Source organism: Erpetoichthys calabaricus, chromosome 2 (assembly GCF_900747795.2).
Source record: "Erpetoichthys calabaricus chromosome 2, fErpCal1.3, whole genome shotgun sequence".
Lineage (NCBI taxonomy): Eukaryota > Metazoa > Chordata > Cladistia > Polypteriformes > Polypteridae > Erpetoichthys > Erpetoichthys calabaricus.
In genome coordinates this window covers 41388052-41413856 of record NC_041395.2, presented here as the reverse complement: position 1 = coordinate 41413856, position 25805 = coordinate 41388052, and the positions used below count along the sequence as shown (strand labels likewise).

Below are 25805 nucleotides of genomic sequence, written 5' to 3'. Positions count from 1 at the left end.
GCGAAACAACAAGACGGGGGACTAAGGCAGCATGTTAATGCTTCTCTCTTAGTTTTACCAGGAAAGACAAGCAATAAAAAACCATGGCACCTTGAATTTGTGTCAAAATCCTCCTCCCGATATCTGAGAAGCTTCCGCATTGTTCCCAAACTCCCACTAATGAATTCACCTCCGGTCGCTTACGGATGACGTCACCTCCGTCTCAAGATCCTCCACGTCAACCATCTCTCATTCCTACTTCCGTTCCCCATCACATAAATTTCTCCGTGTAACTGCCATTCACTGTCAACTGATTATTGCAAACCTGGCCGTTATACTGAACTCTCAAGTTCTAACTGTTGCTTACAGTATATGGGGACGGACTCCCCAACCCTTAAACTGTGTTCCAGTGTTTTCTTCACAGTGCTTATAATGAAAGCCTTCAATACTGCATTCAAAAATCTCCCATTCTTGGATTTTTACTTTCTAACCGCCATATTGATCTCTGATTCTGTCTCAGGCACATACAATTTATTGACAGAATTTTGCCACCTGTAGGTCTTTAAAGATATCAAAATTCAGAAAATAGATTCTATTGTGTCCTGACAGGTGTGATCATGAAAATCATGGGGGCTTAAGAAGAACAGGGTCTTGGGCTTGAATAAGTGTGCAGACCCCACCTGGCTCTACTGAGGGAAACAAAGAAAAACAAGCACGTAGTGTGAAGGTTAGGGACAGTAAGAATTGAACAGCCCATGCATAAGAACAATAAACCCTTATTGAACAGAGTAAGAGAAGATAATAAGAGTATGGACAGCCACAAAACAACAGAAACAGCATCTGAGATTAGGAACAATATATACATTATATAAACCTGTTTATCCAGAGAAGGATCACAGGAAACCTGGAGCCTACCCCAGCAGGTTTGGATTCAAGGCAGGAAAAATCCCTGTTATGCAATATGTATGACATGGCTAATGTTAAGAACAAAAGAATATGATATTTCAAATATTTATTTAGAGAGAGAGAGAAACGTTGAAAAAAGGGGGGCAAATATTTTAAAACATAATTCTGCTGGATTATTTTCACAATATCAGGTATTTTAAGATGTGAATATAATCTAAAAAAAGATAACTTAATAAATATAGAATAAATACAAAAAGACATTAGTAGGTTTAGTTTTTCATCAGTTGGCAGACTCTCTTCACCTACCTACCTGTAGTTCAGTAGAGACATTGCTAACTCAGGAATTTTACAAGGTTTGTATCGCTTCGTTGTTAAACAACTTTTTGAAAGCAAAAGTGATTGGTTAGCAACAATATGCTGATTTTGTATGATGACCTAGTCAGTCTCTTGATCAGTGCCGTTTAATTTTCAAAAAGGATTTCTCGTTTGCGAAGTGGCAGGTGAATTACTGACAAAAAGCAGGCACCTGGGAAATAAATTGAAACGTTACTCATGATTTTTCTTTCTATACGGTAAAGGTTTTGTTGACCAGTACATTCTGACTTCAGGCGTTTGAATTACATCTTGATATACAAGAAGTGCAAACAAAGACGGCACTGTAAATCACTTTCTATTTCACTCGCTTTACGTTCCCGTATTCCGCTCACAAACGCTGTGTGAACACCCGCCCTTCGTCATCAGCCACCATTCCCTGGATGAATATATGCAGGCAGCTTGTGGTGGATGACTTTCTGTTTTAGAATAAAAAGTTACAAGGGTTAAAGACTAACAGCAAGAATATTCATTCAAAAATGAAAACTAAAAATATTTTTAGTAAATTATTATTTTATTTTAGTTAGTCTTTCCAGCTACTTTAATAATTTCATTTAGTTTTAGTTTTTCATTTCGATTTTGTTATTTTATTTCAGTTTACAAAAGTTTTTTTTTTAATAATAGTTTCAGTTTTGATTTTAGTTTTTGTTAACTAAAATAACCTTGAACCAAGCTGCTGCAGATAACTGAAAACACAGCATCATTTCTAAGGTTCAACTAGTAAAGGAAGGCACATGTCACTCCTGTCTTCAGATCACTGGATTGGCTTCTGGTAGTGGTTTGTATTAAGTTAAAATACTTGATGCTTGCTTACAGGGTAGTCAATAGATTTGCACCTATATATATATATATATATATATATATATATATATATATATATATATATATATGGAGATATTTGTGAAATCCTATGCTCATTCTCAATCACTCAGATTTCTGATGAACATCATCTAGTGATGCTACCTCTGCATGGTATTAAATCTCAATCCAGACTCTTTTCATGAATAGCTCCTACCTGATGGAATGAGCTGCCCATTTCTATTCTGAATTCTGACTCCCTTGATGTGTTTAAGAAGTGTTTGAACACTCTTTTGTTTGGTGAATTTTTGTCTAACAGGCAGCTTGGTTTTGTAACCTAGAAATTGTAACTCGCATGTATTTTGTTCTGAGCTCTCCACTTGTGACGATCAATTTTGTAACCTTGTCCTGTAACAACTGTTCCCAAACAGTCCCGTAGACTGATGTTTACATGATTATGTTGATCTCTTTTGTAAGTCATTTGAATAAAAGCATCTGCTAAATAACCATGCTGTTCCTGTTTCAAGTTGATCAAAGCTTGTTTTGCTAAAATACGGAGACTCAGCCTCATCCATGGGGGTGCAAAACAACGACTCACGTGCTACAATGTAAACTAAATGTAAAAGATGTCACACACATGCGCTTAGTTTATGGGATTGAAAATAAATGTTTCTCAGCTGAGCTAAGGGGTTGCACTGTCCAGTAATACTCTTTTCCCTTTGCAAACCCTCAACAGAACCCAACTCCTAATGATGTAATTTCAACCAACCAAAATCCCTCCTCCTGATGACATCATTTCCAGTTCCAGTTCCACAAACTTCCTTCTCTTCCTGTCTCCAGCATATGTATCCACCATCTTACCTACATATATCAGTTCTGATTTGAACTCCCTGTCTGTAAAGACGTTTTTTTTTTTTTTTTTATGTTGCATATTTTCAGGTATAGGGGGTACAAAATTCCCAAACGTTTACACTCATTCCTGACTCTTATTGCAAAGAATAAACATGCACTATATTGAAAATATGTTACTGGACAATGATTTCATGTTTTTGCTGATCCTGTATAGACACTATTTTAATCTGTAAGAAGAGGTACTAATTTTTAAAAATCAAAATAAAAAATGCTTCATTGGAGAACACAATTTCTCATGAAAAATTAACATACACCATGATTGTGAAAAATTAACTTTGACATGAAAAATTCCAAACAGGCCCTTTAACATTATCTCAAGAAAACCTTCATACAATGCAAAAACAGCATACTGTATGAAAAATTTTAATAGAGATGAAAATCTATTTAGGGTCATAATACAAAGCAGAATGACATTTCCTGAACTGCCAGCAGTTTTATCAAGTTTTTGCTTACTCAAGGTCTCAATGTTGATATTTCTGCACTGTTTTGAGAAATTAATATTGAGTTTCAGAGAAAAGGAAAAAAAATGTATACATGCTACATACCTTTCCATGAACAAACAGCAGAAACAGAAATAACAGCAATAACAGCAGCAAATCCCAAGCAAGCCAATATCTGCCAAAATTGTGGCACATAAGTGAACAATTCATCTGTAGAGCAAAACAGTTAAATTTCATTTTTCAGCCAGCAATTAATATTTTACATAATTCATTTATAACATCATCATTATCATCATCAGTGTCATAGTCATTCTCAAACCTGCTCAATCCAATTCATAGTTGCACGGGGCAGCAGCCAATCATGGTGTGCAAAGTAGGAAAAAGCCCTAGATGGAGTTCCAAACCATTGCTAGGACCACTCTTACTTGCACTCATGCTGGGGCCTATTTTCATTACACTGTTGTCTTTTCCAGTTTAATTCCAATATGTGTGATTACTGTTTTATAAAATATGTGATAATAAACTTACTTACTTTAAACCTGACAGCAGATTCAGTTGATACCTAAAGGCCGATTTTTTGATTACACAAACTGCTTGCACAAACAACTTTGGCTAGTAAAAAGATCCAAAAAAATCTTAAACTATAAAATTAAGAAAATCAAATTTCTGAAACAAAAAGTTTAAAATAAAATATGTGCATATATAAATTACTGTAACAGGCTAAATACAATATGAAAGAATGTATTTATTTCTTAATAAACAATTCTGATGCAATAAAAATGTGATTTTTGTTTTTTAAAGCTCTGTTATACAACAACAAAATTAGCCTTGTAAATGTCCTATCTTTTTGATAGAAGTCATTGCTGATATTCATTTTAGAACAGATTATTCACAAATCATCAACCAGGACCAAGTGCTGGACCACTCACTAAATAACTCCTCAGAAAATAAATTTCTTCATGCAAACAAAGTGTTTGAGTGGTACACCAAAAATATTCATAATATTGTATGTGTGTGTTATTTGTTCCAGTTAACATGGTAAAACACAATTTAGCTACGTAGAAGCTGTGTTAGAAAAACTAGAAAATTCTTTAACAATTTAGATGAAGAGAAACAGATCAAAACAATGGGATAACGAGGGAATATTGCATCTAGCTTATAATGGTAATTATCTACAAGGGGTTGCACCTCAACTAGCAAAAAAATTCTGAGAATACCATCAAATGGTAAAATGCAGTAGACCAAACAGCACAGAATACTGGGTTATAAATTTGGGTAGGTTGGAATCCCTGTGAGGAGTATTTTTGAGTGTTCTGCTCTTATATTGGCTTTAACTTTCAGAGCATGTCTGAAAATTACTATCTGCTTATATATATTACACGATAAGTATGACTGAGATTGTGCTTACTGAAAGATAGAAATTGCAGAATAAAACATGAAAATATCAGCTGACCTCCATAATTATGACACAACTGTCAGTGTGACATGGTGAAATGGTGGTAAACTGTTCCAAGTTTATGAAACTCAAAACCATTATTATTTTATTAATATAAAACTTTTATGAAATACCGAATAAGAGATTTTCATTCTCAAGTGTTTGGTGGTTTTACATTTGGAGCAGGTTTAAAGATATGAGAAAAACAATCTTAGCACATTAATTGTACATTCTTGTACACAGGATGTTTGTGTATACTCTATCAAGTGCTACAATTAAATATATATTTACAGGCTTCCCTCCCAAAGGTTAAGCCTTTTGATCTTGCTTGACACAAGAGAAACAGACTCATGATGTTTTTATTCCCTCTTTCCTTAGGATGTCCATCCCAAATCCTCTTGTGGTTACACTATGACCTTCTGCCCATTTGCAAGATAAAAATTTAAACAATAATAAAAGTAATCCAGAATATGTCATATATGTGTCCAAAAAGCTGTTATACTTGAGCCATTAGGATTGTTTTTACTATTCATATGAAAGGTTACTCACAGTTTGACTACAATATATAGTATTTTTTCCAAATAATATTAACTAAGAAATAATTAATAGAAAATATGTAAAATAAATTGTTTAACAAGCCTTTCTCAATCCTCCCTGACAACACACTGTAAATAGCAAAGTAAAACATATTCTTTACCATTATTTCATAATAATGAGGGTATTAGTTTTAGACTCCAGATGTGATGACAGAGGTCTGTGGTAATTCATGATTTTAAATAAATATGGATTGTGAGAGCTGATGCTGATGGGGAGTGGAGGCAGGCAGTCAGGGGTGTGGTCCCAAAATGAGCATGTGGATGACACTCAAGAGATAGGGGTCACACCTGCTGAGCACCCAAAGGAGCAGCAGGAACCAAGAGCTCTGAGTAGACTCCTACACATGCAGCATGATAACAGCAGGAGACAGAAACAGGGCTCAAACAGTCCATGGGATGCCAAGGGATGACAGCAATGGACACAAGCCAGGATTTAAAGGTTGACTGTACCTGTTGGTCGCATCTCTACATGCTGAGAAGGCCAATAATGGTGAGCCATGGAGATGTCAGTTTTTTAAAGGAAGCACTATAGCTCATGTTTGTTTTTAAAGAATGGATTACTGCCTGGGATGTTAATCTCATTTTATGGATATAGTTATTGTTATTTATTTACTATTGACTTTTAACCTCGACATCACCTGTTTTTCTGGATTACTTACTTATTTACTGGTTGGAGCAGTAGACTGTTTTGCACTGTTCTGAAAATAAAAAACACTTGTGGCGATCGGTCGGGTCCCATGCCCAGCCGGAACGCCCCTGCTGCTTATGTTCCAGGGGAGCAGCCATGGACAGCTCAGTACGTCCCCCGGGATGCTTGGTGGCAGCCTCCCTGGCCGACGGTGATTCCCTAACCTACCGCAGGGCTCCATGGGAGATGGAGTCCTCCACAGTCTGGTTGGTGCCCGGGGTGGCAGCTAGGGCGGGCTGTCTGGTTTCAACAGCCTGACTGGACGAATCTTCAGCCCCACCCAGAAGTGCAATTAGGACCAGGTGGTCAAGCACCTGGAACGCTTCAGGGTGGGCTATAAAAAGGGCCAGCCACCACCACTCAGTGAGCCAGGGTCGGGAGGAGGAGGAGGACTATGCTTGAGGAGGAGTGGTGGTAAAGGAAAAGGGTTGTTGGTGTGTTTGTTGTGCTTTGGGACTGTGTATTGCCTGTGGGTCACGGGGAAGACATGCGCCCATGGGTGAAGAAAAATAAAAGTCTTTGTCTATTTGGTATGTGCCTCTGTGTCCATCTGTGTCGGGTCAGGCGCCTATATAACGCCTTGTTACACACTTTGCACCAACTCTTGCTGTGTTTTGTTACCTGATTGCCTTGCTCATCCCAGTACATGACTATCAATGGTCCCGGGTTCAAGGATGTAGTGGCAGCTGCAATCAACCCAGACCCTCACACCAGGAAGTTATTTTGTTCTCCATTATGGTTTGCAGCTACCTGTTTTCACAGTCATGAGCATGTCAAAAGTCTGTAGGGTGTAACTAAATTTATTATCTGCAATGGTTTGATAAATAAAGGCCAAAGTGTTTCTTTGAAAAACAATAGAGGCTTTCAGAATCTACTTACAACTGATCTATCAACTCAGTGACATAGTGGGAAGCGCCTACATGTCACTATTTCAGTGTCCTTGATTGGAATTCTATGTTCAATCACTGTCCATGAGGACTTTGCAGATCTTCCTTGTGTCTGTGTGTGTGCTCTACTCTAGGTACTACATGCTTCCTCACACATTGTCAGAGATGTGCAGTTTAGGTTGATTGATAATTCCAAACTTGCCCTGTGAGAGTGTGGATGTATGCATGGGTGTGTCTAGTGATGTAATGTTGTCCTCTCTAGGGACTGTTCCCAGCCTTGTTCTGAGTGCTGCTGGAATAGGCTCTGGTGTGCTCAAGCATCTGAATTAGATAAAACTGGTCTTAGAATGTTATTATATTTATGTAATTAACTATGTACAGAAATTTCAAAACATAAGACAAAACTATTCACAGTAATAATGTAGAAAATTTATCACGGAAAAGTTTCTTCATTCTGTATAGCACTACCATTGCCCAGTTCATTCAGTATTACTTTACATTTGGACAGGAATACCTTTAAGAAGGAAAACATAAGTAAAATAAAGATACTAACCATCTACTTCAATTTGTCCCTCAAGTGTGTTGTTGTATTGTCCATGGTGGATGATACATGTGATTTCACGTTCATCACTCTTAGACACCTTGAGTGTACTTTTCACGCCAAATAGAGATGGTCTGTCTTCAAAGATATTTATGTCAGCACGTGCAGTTAGATTCTTGCCTTCAACAGTTTTCCATTGCAATATTGGCTTCGGATACCAGTTTTTCGATTCACATTTCACAGTAATTTCATTTGTTCCACTAAATTTCAGAGAAAGAAGAGGCTCCTCTCCCATGCCTAAGGATATGAACAAAAGAAATAAAAATGAGAGTGCATAGAAAAAAAGTTTGTCTCTGAAACATTTACACATAATGACAAAACTGGGCCAGGAGCATAGATCTATCAAGAATGCCAGATTAAGCAGTAAAATAAAAAACATTTGTTAAAGAACGTAATTATTCCAAATGTCATTTTAAAGTGCTCATGGTAACAAGGACATTTTCTTTTTTCACTACATGGAGAGAATTCTATGCTTTTTTTTTTTTTGGTCAGACTACTCACTTTTCTTTACAGTATATAGCATAGATTCCTAGTTGAAGATCTACTGTGCCCAAAATTAACAAGTTGTGAAAGTAAAGAAGTACACTAGGGCTTCATTAGTTTACACATAAGGTTTGTTCTGCTTCTCTGCAACACTTAAAATAATTAAACAAAGTCTGAAAAAGGATAATGACGTGGTGCTCACATCCTGCAAATTCAAAGATGTTAAAAAGAATTTTGTTTTTGCAAATAAAAGTGAAACTAAAAGAGGAGTGAAAATAATAACCAAAATAAAACTATTCTACTTACTCAAAAACTAATTGGGGTAAAATGAAAATCAGTAGAAACAAAAACGTGTTTTTTAGTTTAGTTAAGTTTATTAAATTAAGCATTTACTTGTAACATACTGTCTATTGTTCTTCCTTTTCCATGGTAATTGGGAAGTCATGTTTCTGTTAGTGTTGTATTCTAGTTCTAGTGAATATATAACTAGTCGTTCATAATGTTATCACTTACTATATATGCATATCTTAAGTAGATGAACTGCATCATATAGCAGTATGCATTCTTAAAACAAAAGTCACACCATCTTTTACTTCTGACCAGCATCATGCAGGGCTGACATTTTTCATAATACGCACTTCTGTGTCTGAGTGCAGAAACTGTCAAGTCACTCACAGTAACAGGACAGATATTAACTTCAACAGCAGTGAAACGTTCAGTTCATTGATCTGTTTGATTTTTTGCAGTTAACCCAAAATGACAAATAAAGAACTTTGCATTATTTTCATAGTTTCACTAGCTTAAAACACTCAAGTGATTTATAACCTTAAACATGTATTTTAAAATTATATTCAGGCTTTCAGGGAGGTCAAAATGGTATTTCCCACCTTATAAAGAAGGTGCTTCAAACACACTTAAGCTGCTTTTACAAAGATGTCTATAACCAATGTGGGGGCTCTGAGACATTAATAAAGCACAAGCTTACTGATGACAGACTGTGATGGCCAACAAACTTTAACTTTGTCACTAAAGAAAAATGGAGAAAATGTGCCTGTACAGCTTCTTTTTTAAAAAACAGGAATATCTATCAGGTTGTGTGAATAACTTGCCTTGATAAGGTACTGTAAAGTACTTGATCTGAAGTTTAAAATGCCTAGTGCTGGGAAAGACAACAGCCTTCCCCTTTAACAGATGAACACAACCAGAGTGAAATGCACTTTATAAATCTCAAAGAAGAGAACTCTGTGCATATTGTAGATGACTGAAGCAAGGAAAGTCTTTTAGGGGCCTATCTCTTGGTCTGGATGATCTCCTTTGCTATGCAAGCACAACATACATTTATAAATCTTCATTGAAGAGCCTATGTTTAAACAAAAAATTGAAATCAAAAGTTAAATGACTCTTAAAAATACTGAATTGAAGTAAGTCACCATGGGAGGAAATTCCTAACTATATAACATTTTAAAAGAACTTGACCTCATTGTTATTTAGTGTATTAGAAGGCACAGTCACTTTAATAAACAGCTAAAGGCACATGTGTATTTACTGGCTTGTTTTCCGGCATAACACAGGGTACTGCATAAATCTGCTAGTGTCAGGTTTATCAACTGTGGTGCTTCAGAGAAAGTGACTGGTGTGTGAAAGGCACCATTCATGGGTGAACAAGGCAGATATTGGATGTGCGGTGCTACAGGGAATCTGCTACATGAGTGGCATAACACTCGAAAATAAGGTCCACATTGGACAACTGACCAGTGAGAGAGTGGTGTAGAAAAGTACATGAGTTAAGTAACAAATAAAAAATATCATTTTTGGGTGGAGTATTACTTTAAGCTTTGATTAAGAATTTGTACTTTATTTTTCTATTTTTTTAAATTGTTGTTAATATGAGTCTGTTTTTTATTATATATGTTTCTTGTTTTCTTTACAATCATTATTCCTATTTCTCTTAAGTTCTGCCTTCCTCTTTTAAATTAGATTCAGTTTCTTTCTTTAGTCTTATCTTGTTTAATTTTTATTAGCTACTTGGTATATTGTTAAATAAGTCAATAAAACTTGTTGTGATGTTCATTTGATTGTGTGCATATACAACTTGACCTTTTCGTTTCCTCCTTGGGGATTTTCTGTGACCCATTGATTGGTTTGTTATGACGCAATATAAAGGGTTCATGAACTTATACATCTGTTTTGCAGCAGTCATCAAAAATCAATAGTTATCATAAATCACATTAATATCTAATGTATAATCTTTAATTAATTCACAAGTCCTTAAAACTAGCTTCTCCACCATCTTGTGAAAGTATGTTTTAATGACTCACATTAGAGAAGACTACTTGCACATATTTTGATTCTTTTATAACTATTTTTATAACTATTTTGATCTAGAAATAGACGGGGATCACGGATGTGCCCCAAACCTTTTTGATTTCTTTTTCTGTTTCTTACACTGGAAAAAATATTGGGACATTTTAGCCATTAGCTAAACAAATGCACTTGATGAACTAAATGGTGTTGTCTCATTTTTGTCAAATGTATTCTTATGTTTCAGTTCTCACCAGGTCTGTATATCAGTAGAATTTTCATGCTAAAAATATCACTGGGCACGATACTCTATAAATAGATGCTGTGTATGCTTAACTACTCTGAGAGACATGTGTACTCCTTGCCTTTTCCCTCTCTAATAATTTTTGTTTTAAATTTTATATTAACCAGCTAAATAAGCAAATAGCCTACCTCCCTGATAAAAGTTCAGTGTTTCCTTTTTCCTCATCCTGTAGCTTAAGGACCACCACAGCAGAGCAGCAAATTTTAACCCATCCATTAGATCACTGTTGGGAACAGGGACCAGAACCCAAATGCTATAATCATGGAATAGTGCTATCTGGACACAGTATTGCTTGCTGTGCAGTAATTCATTCCTGGGCACAACTGCCGAGAGCCCATTTTCATTGGTCATCTGTAAGATCTTAGGATTAGGAATTCTTCTTTTAGTAGAACACCTTGGTGTTTGTAAAATAAATTATTCATCAAATAAAAGCTTTACAAGTAACTTTTGGGATAATGGGGAAAATAATTTAATGAACAAACTAAAGTCCTTTATCCTACTAGCCATTTTGATCACTTCTGGTTGCAGTGTCTGGCTGTGAATAGCAAGGTATCCAATTAAACTTCCAATTCTTTTTTAAGACACCCACTTGCTCCAACCTCTCAACTTGTAATTATACTGGTTGTATTTAGGTTTTGTTTATCTTATGGTCTGCTAATTTGCATTTTTTTCCTTGTAGTGTATTAAAAATAAATGTTTAATTTCTTAGGCTATGTCTTCAATATAGCAGGGTCCCCATTACTGGTATCTGTGGAACCCTTCTTTAACATTCAGGTTAGAAAAATATACCATCAACTTATACCATCAACTGTTATTATTTTTTTCATTCTAATTCTGCACTTTCTAGTGCTTTATTTTTTTTCTAATATAAAACATTACAAGATTACATCTTGTCTGAATAAGGGGCCTGAGCTGCCTTGAACGCTTGCATATTGTAATCTTTTTAGTTAGCCAATAAAAGGTGTCATTTTGCTTGACTTCAAAAAGTACAGCTGAGTTAACTATCAATGTGAAAAGAGCAACTTAGAAAAAGTGTGCATCCATTCCCAATGTGAACACTCATAAAATTATAATGGCTGGGGACTTTAATTGTGTTTTAAATCCACTCTTAGATAGGACTCCTGTGACAGGGGGGACGACATCTAATACTGCAAAGATAATTACACAGTTTTTAAATGATCACAACTTATCAGACCCCTGGAGGTTTCTTAACCCAAACTCAAGAACATATTCGTTCTACTCACCAGTGCATTATAGCTACTCAAGAATTGATTATTTTTTTATAGATAATAATTTCCTGCCTACAATTAAATCATGCAAATATGACACAATTGTTATCTCTGACCATGCCCCTCTAGTCTTGGAGCTAAAATCATTAAGCCCCTCAAACTCACCTCGCAGATGGCGTCTTAACCCTCTTTTATTGGCAGACGAGAACTGCACAGAATTTATATCCAAACAAATCAGCTTCTTCCTAGAGACAAACACGTCCACAGAGGTTTCTGCAGGAACACTCTGGGAAACTCTAAAGGCCTTCTTAAGAGGCCAGATTATTTCATATCTTTCCCATAGAAATAAATTAGAAACCAAGAAAGTGTCAGAGCTAAGAAATGAAATTACTAGAATAGATGAAGAACAAGCCAGGCGTCCAAGTGAAGCTCTTCACAGGAAAAGGCAGGCCCTGCATACAGAACTTAACATCTTAACAACTAAAGAAACTGAACAACTTATTTATAAGTCTAGACAGCATTACTATGAACACGGAGAAAAAGCTAATAAGCTTTTAGCTCAACAAATTCATAAACAAGAAGTTCACAATGCAATACCAGTAATCACCAACAAGAATGGAGAAGAAATCATCGACCATAATAAAATAATGCACACATTTACAGATTACTATAAGTCTTTATATTCCACTGAGCCCAAAGAAGACAACACGCAATCTAATGCATTTCTGGATAATTCACAAATACCACAAATAGATGCTTTAAGTGCTGAGGAACTGGATAAACCTCTAACGCTAACAGAATTACTAGACGCTATAAAGTCACTACAAAGCGGGAAATCATCAGGCCCTGATGGTTACCCCGTAGAGTTTTATAAGAAATTCTCCACTCAGCTAGCTCCACTCTTATTGGTAACATTTACAGAAGCTAAAGACCACCAAATACTACCTCAAACATTTCGACAAGCATTAATCACCGTCTTTCCTAAACAAAATAAGGACTTGTTACAATGTGCATCATATAGACCAATTTCACTCCTGAATAATGATGTTAAGATACTTTCAAAAATCCTAGCTAGAAGGATGGAGAAAGTGCTGCCCTCGGTAATATCACAAGATCAAACCGGATTTATTAAAGGCCGACATCTATCTTCAAATCTCCGACGCTTGTTTAATGTTATATATTCACCAGCAAAATCAAACACCCCAGAGATATTACTATCATTAGACGCAGAAAAGGCATTTGACATGATCGAATGGAATTACCTTTTCACTGCATTGGAGAAATTTGGGTTTGGCCCGAATATTTGTGCTTGGATCAAACTACTGTATACCAGTCCAGAAGCTTCAGTTTGTATTAATAACATTTGCTCAGACTACTTTAGACTAGAACGTGGTACCAGACAAGGATGTCCCTTGTCGCCACTGTTGTTTGCAATTGCTATTGAACCACTGGCGGTTCACTGCCGAAATTCTTATCAGATAAAGGGGATTGTCAGAGAAGGACTGGAACAGAAAATTTCTCTATATGCAGATGATATGGTCTTATATATATCGGACCCAGAAAACACTGTCCCTGCTGTTTTAACAGCACTAACAGAATTTCAAAAGATATCTGGTCTTAGAATTAATCTGAATAAAAGTATACTCTTTCCAGTGAACTCACAAGCATATAATATTAAATTAGACACCCTACCTTTTACCATAGCAGATCAGTTTAAATACTTAGGGGTAAATATCACAAGTAAACATAAAGCTCTTTATCAACAAAATTTTGGCGTCTGTATGGAAAAAATTAAGCAAGACTTGCATAGATGGTCAACCCTTCATCTCACTCTAGCCGGAAGAATTAACATTGTTAAGATGAATATCCTTCCTAAACTTCTCTTTTTATTTCAAAACATTTCAATATATATCAATAAATCGTTTTTTAAACAGTTAGATTCAATAATAACCTCATTCATTTGGAACTCAAAACACACACGTATCCGAAGAGCGACCCTACAAAGACCTCAGGCAGAAGGTGGCATGGCTTTACCTAATTTTCAGTTTTATTACTGGGCAGCAAACATACTAGCCATAAAAACCTGGACACAAATAAATGCCCATACACAGGCTTGGTCTGCAATAGAAGTAAAATCCTGTAGTACTTTTTTATATTCCCTGCTCTGCTCTCCAATAAATGAAAGTTATCGCAAATATACTAATAACCCAATTGTGCTTTACTCACTCAGAATATGGAACCAAATTAGGAAGCATTTTAAGATGGAAAATCTTTTATCAGTGGCACCTCTGCAAGAGAACCACCTCTTTCAACCTTCACAAGTATATCCAGTTTTTAATACCTGGAAAAGTTTTGGGATTAAAATGCTCAGAGATCTTTATATAGACAACATAGTTACATCTTTTGAACAATTACGTTCAAAATTTAACCTCCCAGCTACACATTTCTTTTACTATCTTCAAATTAGAAATTTTGTTAAACAGAAATTGCCCGATTTCCCCCACCTTGCACCCTCCACAATGCTGGAAAAAATACTGCTCAATTCCGAGGAAACAAACACTATTTCCGCAATATATGAAATCTTATTAGAGTCCCTACCTTTCAAAGATCCAAGAGGACATTGGGAAGAAGATCTCTTAATCAATATATCAGAAAAGGAGTGGAAGGTAGCAAAGCAGAGAATTCACTCGAGTTCTATATGCGCAAAGCATAGAATTATTCAACTAAAAATTATATATCGAGCTCATCTGTCTCGCTTAAAACTGTCCAAAATGTTTCCAGGCCAGGATCCAACCTGCGAGCGCTGCAACCAAGCTCCTGCCTCACTGGGTCACATGTTTTGGGCCTGCACCAAACTAACATCATTTTGGACAAAAATTTTTAAGTGCCTCTCAGACAGCCTTAGTATCACAATCCCTCCTAACCCACTAACAGCTGTGTTTGGTGTCCTTCCAGATGGACTGGAATTGGTGAAGGACAAGCAAACGGCGATTGCATTCACTACACTCTTGGCACGCAGACTTATTTTGTTAAATTGGAAGAATCCCAATTCTCCTCTTATAAGTCAGTGGGAAACCGATGTTTTATATTATTTGAAATTGGAAAAAATCAAATTTTCAGTTAGAGGATCTGTACAAAATTTTTTCAAAACATGGCAGGATTTAATCAATATTATTTTAGAATAAGAGAAATAACTATTATTGCATTTAACTCCCTTCTCCATCTCTTATTTATATAGATATTTACTTCTCCCCTTCTTTTGTCTAATGTTGCCTTATTAAAAAGCTTAAAGAAATTTTCCTTTAGCTAAGCTCTCCTTCTCAGGGGTGGGGTTTGATTTGTTTTCAAATTTGTTGGGTTATAAATTGATCTGTTTGTATGGAATGATTACAATGAAAATTAATAAAATAAAAATATTTAAAAAAAAAAGAAAAAGTGTGCATAAAATTGTATTGTAAACCTCAAACACAAAGGAATGGGAGTTTACCTACAAGCAAAAGAATGTTTTTGCCCTTATGAGAAGATGATAAATTTTACTTAAAACATAGGAAAACATGATATAAGCTTTTTCTGTAAACTAGATTTTAAGTTTCTAATTTCCTAGTAAATCTGCAGTTTACTGTAGATTGGTAGGCTAAAAAAGACTTGCACCTTCTAACTAAAGGAAAATTCTAACAGTCCAGTGTTTTCAGAAATTAGGAAGTCCAAAACTACCTCATAAAATGTTTTCCTTATTTCAATTCTCAGTGAAACAGCAAAATTGAGACACAAAATTGTGCTGACATGCACATTATGTTCTGAATTGTTTTAACATATTTGTGTCATTTTCTGAAACTATGTGTTTTATATGATCTTTAAAACAAGGGGGCTTTGCCCCCTGCTCGCTTCGCTCGCCTACCCCCAGCGTTTTGAACCCGTGCCTGCTGGGCAGCCACGTGTGAGGATGACGCACGTTTAATACGGAGCGTTCGCCCGTGTCACTCTGGGGCCCTCCACTGTTAATACGGAGCCCCGTCCGTACTATTATGCGGTGCATAGTGGAGTACTGCAGACCCCGTAGCGTTTCCCGTTTGAGTTTGTATTTCGGTCAGTCGAGCTCTTGTTTTTGAAGCTTTTGAATTCCGGTCCTCATTATCTGTAACCTGCTGTCCATGTGTTTGGCCCACTCATTTAACCTGTTTATGACGTTTTACTTTGCTTTCTACTCTGTCTTTCATTTCTGATCTCGCTTTATTTTGCTTTTGTTACAATGACACCTGGTCCGTGGTGATTATATTTTCCCTTTTTCGAGTAATAATTTTCATTTGTTTGCGATACTGTGATGTTTATCGTACTGTTAATAATGCATCACTGTAATGTGATTCAGCTATGCCGTATAGTTTGGACGTGTGAGGATGACGTATGGTTAATATGGAGCGTTCGGCCGTGTCACTGTGGGTCTCTCCACTGTTAATACGAAGCTCTTTCCGAACTATTATGCGGTGCATTGTGGAGCACTGCGGACTCTGTAGTGTTTCCTGTTTCACTTCGTATATCGTTTAGTCGTGTCTGCTTTGCTTATGTAGTTTGAGACGCGCGTTGTAGGAGTCCACGTTCATTAGACCTACGCATTAGTGCCACTCACAATATGGCAGCGACGCCTGCGCCTTCCGTATTATGTCGGTTCTTACCATGCTGTATAGGCGCGTTTGCCTTTTGTACTTATTTGCGCGTTGTGACGCCCGATGTAGGCGCCTGAACCTTCAGGGTCCGCCTCCGCTGTGTGGTGTGGACGTTTAACTCTCGTTGTTTCTGCCTTTATATTCTGTATCTCGGTGTGCATGTGTTTAGTGCCTAGGTTTGTTTGTAGCTGTTGCATTCCAGTTTTCATCATCTGTAACCCGCTCTTCATGCGTTCCTCCCCGTTCTTTAATCCTTTTATGAAGTTTTACTTTGTTTCCTACTCTGTGTTTTATTTCTGACCTCGCTTTATCCCGCTTGCGGCATGTCAGACGGTTTGTAGTCTCTCTCGTTATACTCTGGGGAGGGGGGCTTTGTTCTGTAACCTGCTTTCCATGTGTTTGTCCCTGTTCTTTATCCTCTTTATGACGTTTTACTTTGTTTCCTACTCTGACGGTTCGTAGTTTCTCCTGTTTTGCTCTGGTGCGGGGGAGGGGGGCTTTGTGTGGCGCCTGCGCACGTGCGTAGTCTCTCCCGTTTCACTATGGGGGGGGGGGGGCTTTGTGTGGCGCTTACGCACTATGTCTTTTGCGTCCACGGGCAGGTCCCTGCGTCCATATCCGGTTTACCATTCTTGTTTAGTAATATGAATGAATACTGTAAACTCATGCTACTCCCTTAAAATTTTGATAACTGAGCATTCTTTTCAAGATCCTTCGGAGAGATAGGTACTTTTAGGAGCAGTTTAGCAAACAATCATGTCTTATGTACACCTGGAGGACAATGGTTAGATATATGTATAGATGAAACAACAGCCAGCTGTTATTTGAAAGACATTTATGACAGCAATTGTAGTTACAGGGGCATGTCTGATGCTGCTGGAATACACTCTGTCTTTTCAAATTCTGTTTTGGAATAACTGGATTCAGATAATTCAAGAATTAATGCTTGGTATTTACTTGGATTAAGCCAAATCACCTCTGCTTAAGGTAAACATATGCTGCTGCCACCTCACTCATAGATTTCAACCACATTGTAAAATACTCAAGAACTGTAATACAGTATTCCCTCGCTATATCGCGCTTCAACTTTCATGGCTGCACTCTATCGCGGATTTCATATGTAAGCATATCTAACTATACAGTTAACGCAGACTTTGCGCTGCTTCGCGGGTTTCTGTGGACAATGAGTCTTTTTACTTCTGGTACATGCTTCCTCAGTTGGTTTGCCCAGTTGATTTCAGACAAGGGATGCTATTGGCGGATGGCTGAGAAGCTACCTAATCAGAGCACGCAGTTAAGTTCCTGTGTGCTGAGTGGCTCAGCGATGGAGCGCCAAATTCGATTCCGCTGCATTAACCAGGAAGTCTCGTCTCGCTCATTCAGCATCAATGTGTTTCGCTGTGTAAAGAGTTAACTTTTGTGCTCTTTTGTGTTTATGTTTGTGCATAGTCAAGCCCTTCGTTATGGCTCCAAAATGATCTTCTCCTGCTGCTTCAGGTGCCGTGCCCAAACGCCAACGGAAGATGCTAACGATTGCCGAAAAGGTAAAAGTTTTGGATATGTTGAAGGAAGGGAACAGCTACAATGCTGTAGGACGCCATTACGGCATCAATGAGTCCATGATTCTATTTATTTAAAAAAGAGGAAAAGAATATAAGATCTATGGCCACAGTGTCCTTTAACCAGGGCGCAAAACGAGTTGTAAGTGGACGTAATAAGGCGGTAGTCCGGATTTGGATTGAACACTGCCAGAAGAAGAACAATGGCGGTGCTACACAGTCACCTGAAGAGGCTCCTTTAGAAGAGCTGTAACGCTCTCCTTTGTTGTGCAGTAAAATTAAACTCATCATTATCAGACAATTCGTCGTTTCATAGTTGAGTAATAGAGTAACCATAATTAATTTTCTACGTACATGTACTAAGTACGTTTAGTGTCACTGTACACACATTTTACTGTATAGAATTTTCTTGCATCGTACATATTTATTGCTGGTGGCCTGTCTATCATAATGGCTCTAACATATGTGATATCAGAGACACTCGATATCTTTAAAATAATATTTAGGTTTTACTGTATGTAAACAGTGTGTTTACATACATAATTTCAACGAGTCTTACCTAATATCTAAGAGAATACAAAGGGTTTATGCTGTATAACTGTGCGGGAAATGTTTATAAGAGTGTGGGAGAGTTTATAAGGGCTTAAAAAATATAAAAATAACCATATACACATACGGTATGGTTTTTACTTCACAGATTTTCACCTTTCGCGGGGGGGTTCTGGAATGCAACCCCCGCGATAGAGGAGGGATCGCTGTAGTCCCTAGTTTGTCCGATTATTACTTTTTTGCACTAATCAGCCACAACATTGAAACCAAATGCCTAACATTGTGTAGGTTCCTCTCGTGCTGCCAAAACAGCTCTGACCCATCAAGGTATGGATTTCACAAGACATCTGAAGGTGTCCTGTGGTTTCTGGCACTAAGACTTTAGCAGATCCTTTAAATGCTATAAATTGATAGGTAGAGCCTTCATGGATTAGACTTCTTATTCCAGCACAGCCCACAGATGCCTGATTGGATTGAGATCTTGGGAATTTCAATACCCAGTCAATGCCTTGAGCTCTTGGGTTAGTTTTTTGTCAATTTCTGCAGTGTGGCAGGGCACATTATCCTGCTGAAAGAGGGCACTTCCATCAGGGAATACTGTTGCCATAAAGGGGTAGATGTGGTCTTCAACAATCTTTAGGTGGTACAAGTCAAAGTATAACCAACATGAATGCCAGGACCCAAGAATTACCAGCGGAACATTACTTTGTGCACTGTCGGGCAACCAGTGCGCCGTGGAATTTTCTGGGGGCGCCGCGAAAACTTTTGTAAAATATTTAAAACTGCTAGTGTTTTTGAACTTTTGGTTGATTAAAAAGATAATGTTTAAAAAAATATATTTTATGTTGGAAAAACAGATGACAGTTAATCAGATTGTTGAATAAACGAATGTATTTATTTTGAATGCAAGTTAAAATTTTCGCTGTTCACCATTCATCATAATATCAACACCAGTGGTGTCAAAAACACATCTCGTGAGACTTAAAAAGTCTCGTTATTAGAAGATCTCGCTCACTGTACGGATTACGGAAATGAAGTCTAAGAAACGCGAGAGACTTCAAATGATCGACAAGGAAATGCGTGTCTGTCTTTCGAAAATTGATCCTCACATCAATCTCATATGTGCTGAAAAACAATCTCAACGTTCACATTAATTGAATTTAAGATTTATCCTTTGATTCCTTTATTAATAAAATGTCTTTCAAACTTGTAAAATTAACTGTTTTTATTGACGATTGTCCATAGATTGTGTCGTCACGACTTTATTTATGGGCAGTCCCTCAGGTGCGCTGCGATATTTATGGGCAGTCCCTCAGGTGCACCGCGAAAGAAAATTTTTGGACTTAGTGCACCGCAACTCAAAACAGGTTGCCTTTCACTGACTTAGAGCATCACAATTCCTTTGTGACCTTGCCTTCTTGCCATAGTGCATCCTGCTGCCATCTCTTCCCCAGGTAAATGATATACAAGCACCTGGTCATCCACATCTAAAAGATCTGAAAGAAAACACAATTCACCAGATCAGGCCACCCCCTTTATTTGCTTCATGGTCCAGGTCTGATGTTCACGTGCCCATTGTAGGTGATTTCAGAAGTGGACAGAGGTCAGCATGGCAGCTCTGACTAGTCTATAGCTACACAGCCCTGTATACAGCAAGCTGCAATACACTGTGTGCTCTGACCTTTTTCTCTCATGGCCAGTATTTAGTTTTTCAGCAATCTGTTCTACAGTAGCTCTTCTGTGAGATCGGATAAGACAAACTAGCATTCACTCCCAACAATCATCAAATAGCCTGTAATGCCTATGTTGCCAGTTCACTGGTTTTCCTACTTTGAACCACTTTTGTCAGGAACTAACCAGTGCATACTAGGAACACCCCAAGAGACCTGCCATTTTGAAGATGCTCTAACTCAATATGGTTGTAAATGTTTCATGGTAAAAAGAATGGAATAAAAATGAAGTGATGTCTTATTGGAGTAAAAGATACATGTTCAGTACTTCCCGAGAAAGAAAAGTGAATGATTTTGCTTTAAATCCTCTTATTGCATACTATACGGAAGGTTGCAGAGGTTTACATCTTTCAGGTCAAATCATAAACTCCAAGTCAGGTCAGGTTGAGAAGCATGCACTGGTACAGTGCATTTCCATACCAACCATATGACGAAACAGCTTGGGATCCTGGTTGACAATCCCCAACACAGACACACGGTCCAGTCCCACCCTCCGGAAATGTCAATCTTCCTGCCTCAGCCAGGTGTTACGTGGGCTTCTCTTTGGCCTGGTCCAGCTCCACCTGAATTTATTATATCAGTTTGAAGGTTGGTGGTCACTATTCCAGCAATTTATTTCTGAATATAATTCTTCACTGAATGCTTTTCTTCTTCCTTTTAACAAACATCTCACAAAACCAAATAAATGAACCTTCTTTCTGCTTTCCAAGAGTCTGTTCTAAACATTTGTCTACCAATCAGGCCTTCTTCAGCCACCCACATTTTGCTGGGTAGTGTTTTTAAAAGGGCACAGCAAATTACGTCAGACATATGACATTTCTTTAACACAAAATTATAATAATAACAAAAGTTTCATATCTCCTTTCACTGGACATGTATTAGGTGCAAAATAAAGCTTGATATTGGCCTTATAAATGGTATAAATTTTGGTTTCTTGTCCAGTGCCCTAGGAGACTTCAGAATTTACAAGCCCTAATTAGTTAATACTGGAAACAGACCCTATCCACTAGCATTGCAGTTTATTTATTTGTTGCGTTGGCTACTCACAACCGGTCCCCAATATTATACCAAGCTAAACAGAGATACTTATTGCAAAACCATGTTTGTTTGGCATGGGAACTCTTAATTCTCTCCTACCTGATTCTGAAGCAGTTCTAACATTTGTATATTGTACAATGAACATCTGTCTGGAGCTGAAGGAGAAATGATGCACTCTGAGGATTTATGTTTTTGCTGACCAAAACCCAACAGCACAGTGGTAACTCCTGTACTGCATATCTCCAGCAACAGCTGGAACAAAGGTTTGGTGAAGGCCCCAAATATGGAAGACAATCACCATTTGCAGGGTCCGGTTTAGTCATCGGTGAGCTTATTTTGTGCCTGCAGTCCCACATCACCAAATATTTATTCATCACCTAGCTTATTAAATGTGGACCATTATCCAAGACAATATTTTTCATTTGTACAATTCCAGAAATATTTTTGGTCTTTGCATTGGGTAGCACTAAATACTCTACTTATATTGTAGAGTAAAATACCACCACCATTAAGCATGCCTTCCTGGGCTTGCTTGCTGTTGGTGAACCCATCATATCCACCCCGATCATTTCACCTGGTGCCTGAACAGTTTATTGCAGAGAGAACTGCCGGCAACAGAGACTCACTCAGTGAAGGGCTACAGAAAAATGGCTGCCCCCTTCAATGAGGACACTTTCAGAACGCTAGGCCGGCGGGCCTTTCAGCGGCACAGAAAGAAGAGAGAGAATGATGTGAGAGAGTATTACAATAAAGTATTTTTATGGTCCCAACAGGTTCCCCATATGACACGAGTCTATAGAAATCTCGTTACTACGAAGTACATTCAGCAGATACTTTCATAGTGATCTTGAAATGCTTGAATGAATCATCCACAGAGCAGTTAGATCTGTGGTCGCAGCTCTGTTGTGCACAACAATCCCCAAACAGAAACATTGTAAAAAAAATGTTCTTTCTTCGAACTGTCCTCGTACTGTTTTTTTTTTTTGCTGTTTTTGTTTTCTGTGGTTTTCAGTGATACTTTTTGCTTATTGCTCGTCAACATTTGAAAAACATCCATTGGAATTTAACTCATTGTCACCCTCCTACAGAAACGGCAGACACGAAAAAACAATAACAATGTTAATGTTTGTGATGGGTAATCTGTTGGAGTGACAAATGTAATGCATATGTCTTTGTTATATGCAAAAAAAGAAGAAAAATCTCAGGTTGCAAATGTATGCAAACTGCTGCATTTGAAGATGCCAAAAAAGCAAGTTTTATGTGGTTCAGTGATGCTCATTCAAAAAACATTCCTATTAATGGGGCACTCATTCAAGAAAATGTGAGGTTTCTAAACTCTCTTGGGACCTCCGTCAACAGGACAACACGCCGAAGAGCGTCCTGAAGTGCAATCACCACGTCTGTGGAAGACAAACAGAAAAGATCTCAATGGGTGATGCAAGGAACAATGTAAATGCAAGGAACATGATTACTTGGCCACTAACCTGGTCATAACCCTGCCTGACTGCTGCTGTTTCTGTTTCAAGCTGAATAAACTTGAAACTTTGTACTTTGCTAAACAGTACTTTGCTAAAGTACTGAGACTCAGTCTCATGTTTTGGGGTGTAAGACAGGGACTTATAGCGCGCCCACAATCTTTTAGGATACGCTTCTGTGGCGCTTCACTGCAGCACTGTGAGCCTGCTGTTGCCCTGCCCCAGCAAAGGACAAACAATCTTACACAGACGTGGCAATCGCGCTTCGGGACACACTTCAGCGTGACGTTCCCATTGGGTGGGGGGATCCCAAAAGAGTTCATAAACCCCACAATATGAACAGGCATACTGGAACTATTGAACACCCCACCTTTATCCACTCTGCAGACTCAGTATCCAGCCAGGCTGGAGGAGTGCTGGAGGAGCCTGAGGAGGAAAATCTGGGGCAGCGGTGCAGCAGCAGCACGTGGGGCAGAGGTAGAAGATACCCATTATTCAAGTTGGCAGATAAAGTGGCTGCATTCAAAGCCAAACTTGATTTATGGGGCTGACGAGTGAACATTGGGATTTTTGATATGTTTCAAACGTTAGCACAGGTTGTTAAAGATGCCAAGCCAGGGCCTTCTTTCTCCCAGCTGGTGTATGATCACCTATCTCAGATTTCAATAGAGTTTGAGCAATATTCCCAACCACAAAAGACCCCCGAAATGGGAAGGAATGGATCCATGACCCATTTGTGAATAAGCCAGGAGAAGCAACTTTGTCTGTGATTGAAGAAGATCAACTGCTTGAGGTTGCAAATGATGGTGGCCTTAAAAGTATGTTTGAGACAACTTCAAATCTCCATACATTTTGGATTAAAGTCAAGGCCGAATATCCTGAGGTTGGCACAAAAGTCTGCTTCTATTTCCAACATCCTATCTGTGTGAGGCAGTGAGTGACAGCAACCAAAATGAGATTACGGAGTAGACTGAACATAAGCAACACATTTCGTGTATCACTGTCTTCCATCCTCCCCAGATGGGATCGTCTGGTTGCAGGAAAACAAGCTCAGGGCTCCCATTGATTCTGCATTATGGTAAGTTGTATAATTTCTATTATGATATTATAACTTAATAATAATAGAAATGTAATGTAAATTGTGTATAAAACTGCCCTACGACCCCCCCCCCTCCCTTCACCTTTCTAACTGAACACCGATAGGACTTTTGAATCCAAAGAATTCATGGATTGGGGACCCCCTGGCTTGGATATAATAACTCTGAAGTTCCTGGAAGCAGATGTGTTTATTATTCTTGTTTGGCCATGTAATAAGAGTATATGTTTAATATGTTACTATATCTTATAAATCTGCCTTTTTCTACTCACATGCACAGTTGACATAGAGCCAGATTTAGCAAAAGGGTCCACCATATAAGAGCTGCAAGGCAAGCATTATAAGACAAGACAGTGAGGGACATCTGGGAAATGGGCAGTCAGACTGAGGACTGTTGTATACTATTTCTGTCAGTCAAAGTCAGCATGAAACTGTATCCTCTTTTGCCTTGTTTGGAATTGCATGATTCACCTAAGTGGGGGTCTGCACATGAAGAAACATTATAAAGCCTTGGAACATTGCCCGGCACACCTTTGAAGCCGTTGGACGGAAGGGAGATAATGTCATTCAATCCTGAAAATCCTTCCACTGCAACGGCAGGCCCCCACTCTTGAACTGAGCTTTTGCCATTGGCTTCCTTTGTCTGTTATGCATCGTAAGCCGTCATTAAACAAAGCTGTTATTTCTCCTATGTGATTTCTTACCGCCGTATCACTAAGGGAGGGGTACTGCCTTTTTATATCATATCTATATAGTTTTCGGGTTATGTAACACGCCGCAATTACAAAAGAACTCATTCTCAGGGAGCTAATGCCCCCTGCTGGATACAGAGAATCCCCTCATCTCCTGATATTTTTCACATGAGCTTTCGCAATGTCCTGTGATTAATGATTTCAAAACCCTTTCAGTACCACGTATGATGATTCATCACTATTATCCAAGATAAAGCTTCCAGTACAAAGTTTCCACAATTCCCACAACCGTTTGGATAGTTTACCTCAAAAATGAATTGCTTTAAATGGAGAGGCCACCTGATTACTTGCAAAGAATTCTTTGGCCAGTTGAATATCCCTAGACATGGGTCTGTGTATAACACTACTTCCTCTAGGAAATGACACCACTTCTCTATTGCCCAAATGATGGCCGAGCATTCCTTCTCTGTCATAGAGTACAGGTAGTCCCCAGGTTACGGACATCCGACCTACGACTTACGAATGCCTCATTAACTGCCGCTCTGTCATCTTTGGCCTGGGGACGCTGCAAGCAGTGGCTGGAGGGGGGCGATTTCGCTGCTCGCGCAGTGCAGTGTCCCTCGGGCGGCTCCCAGCAGCAAGCAGTGACCCGTGGTCCATAGTCACCGAGGCCACAGCTATCGCTCGTGTGCAGGACAGAGGCTTGATGGGGCGGTTCGCTGTCCGCCCACTACGCCGCCACAGCTACTGCTCCTGACTGGACACAGGCTGGATGGAGCGGAGGGGGGCATTTCACTGCCTGCCCACTACACACAGCTGCGCCGTTCATTCTCGGTGGGCAGCTGGTAATGCTGCACGAGGTGACCCAGTTGTGGCTGAACGGAGGCCATTGAGGGTGAACGGGGGTAGCACTGTAGTGTGCTTCGGGTGGCTGCCTGTTGAATGGGGGCGGTGGTGGGTGATTCACTACATGCCTTTGGCCGCACCATGTTCATTCTCGGTGGGCAGACGCTGCAGGCAGTATACTGTAGTGGACGTGACTGCCTGCTCGCTTGTACTGTTATGCACATAGCA

At 38.6% G+C, this 25805-nt stretch overlaps 1 protein-coding gene across 4 annotated transcripts in view; it reads right to left on the bottom strand.

Annotated features, from left to right (window-relative positions):
* The window catches only part of LOC114643433 (butyrophilin subfamily 1 member A1-like), a 152228-nt gene that overhangs the window by 114680 nt on the left and 11743 nt on the right, over window positions 1-25805 (bottom strand). For all 4 annotated transcript variants that reach the window (XM_051922327.1, XM_051922328.1, XM_028792014.2 and 1 more), the window contains exons 4-5: window positions 7567-7851; window positions 3513-3617 (exon numbers count right to left, since the gene is read on the bottom strand). In XM_051922327.1, coding sequence (XP_051778287.1) covers window positions 3513-3617; window positions 7567-7851 — 390 coding nt within the window. The remainder of the gene's footprint in view (window positions 1-3512; window positions 3618-7566; window positions 7852-25805) is intronic.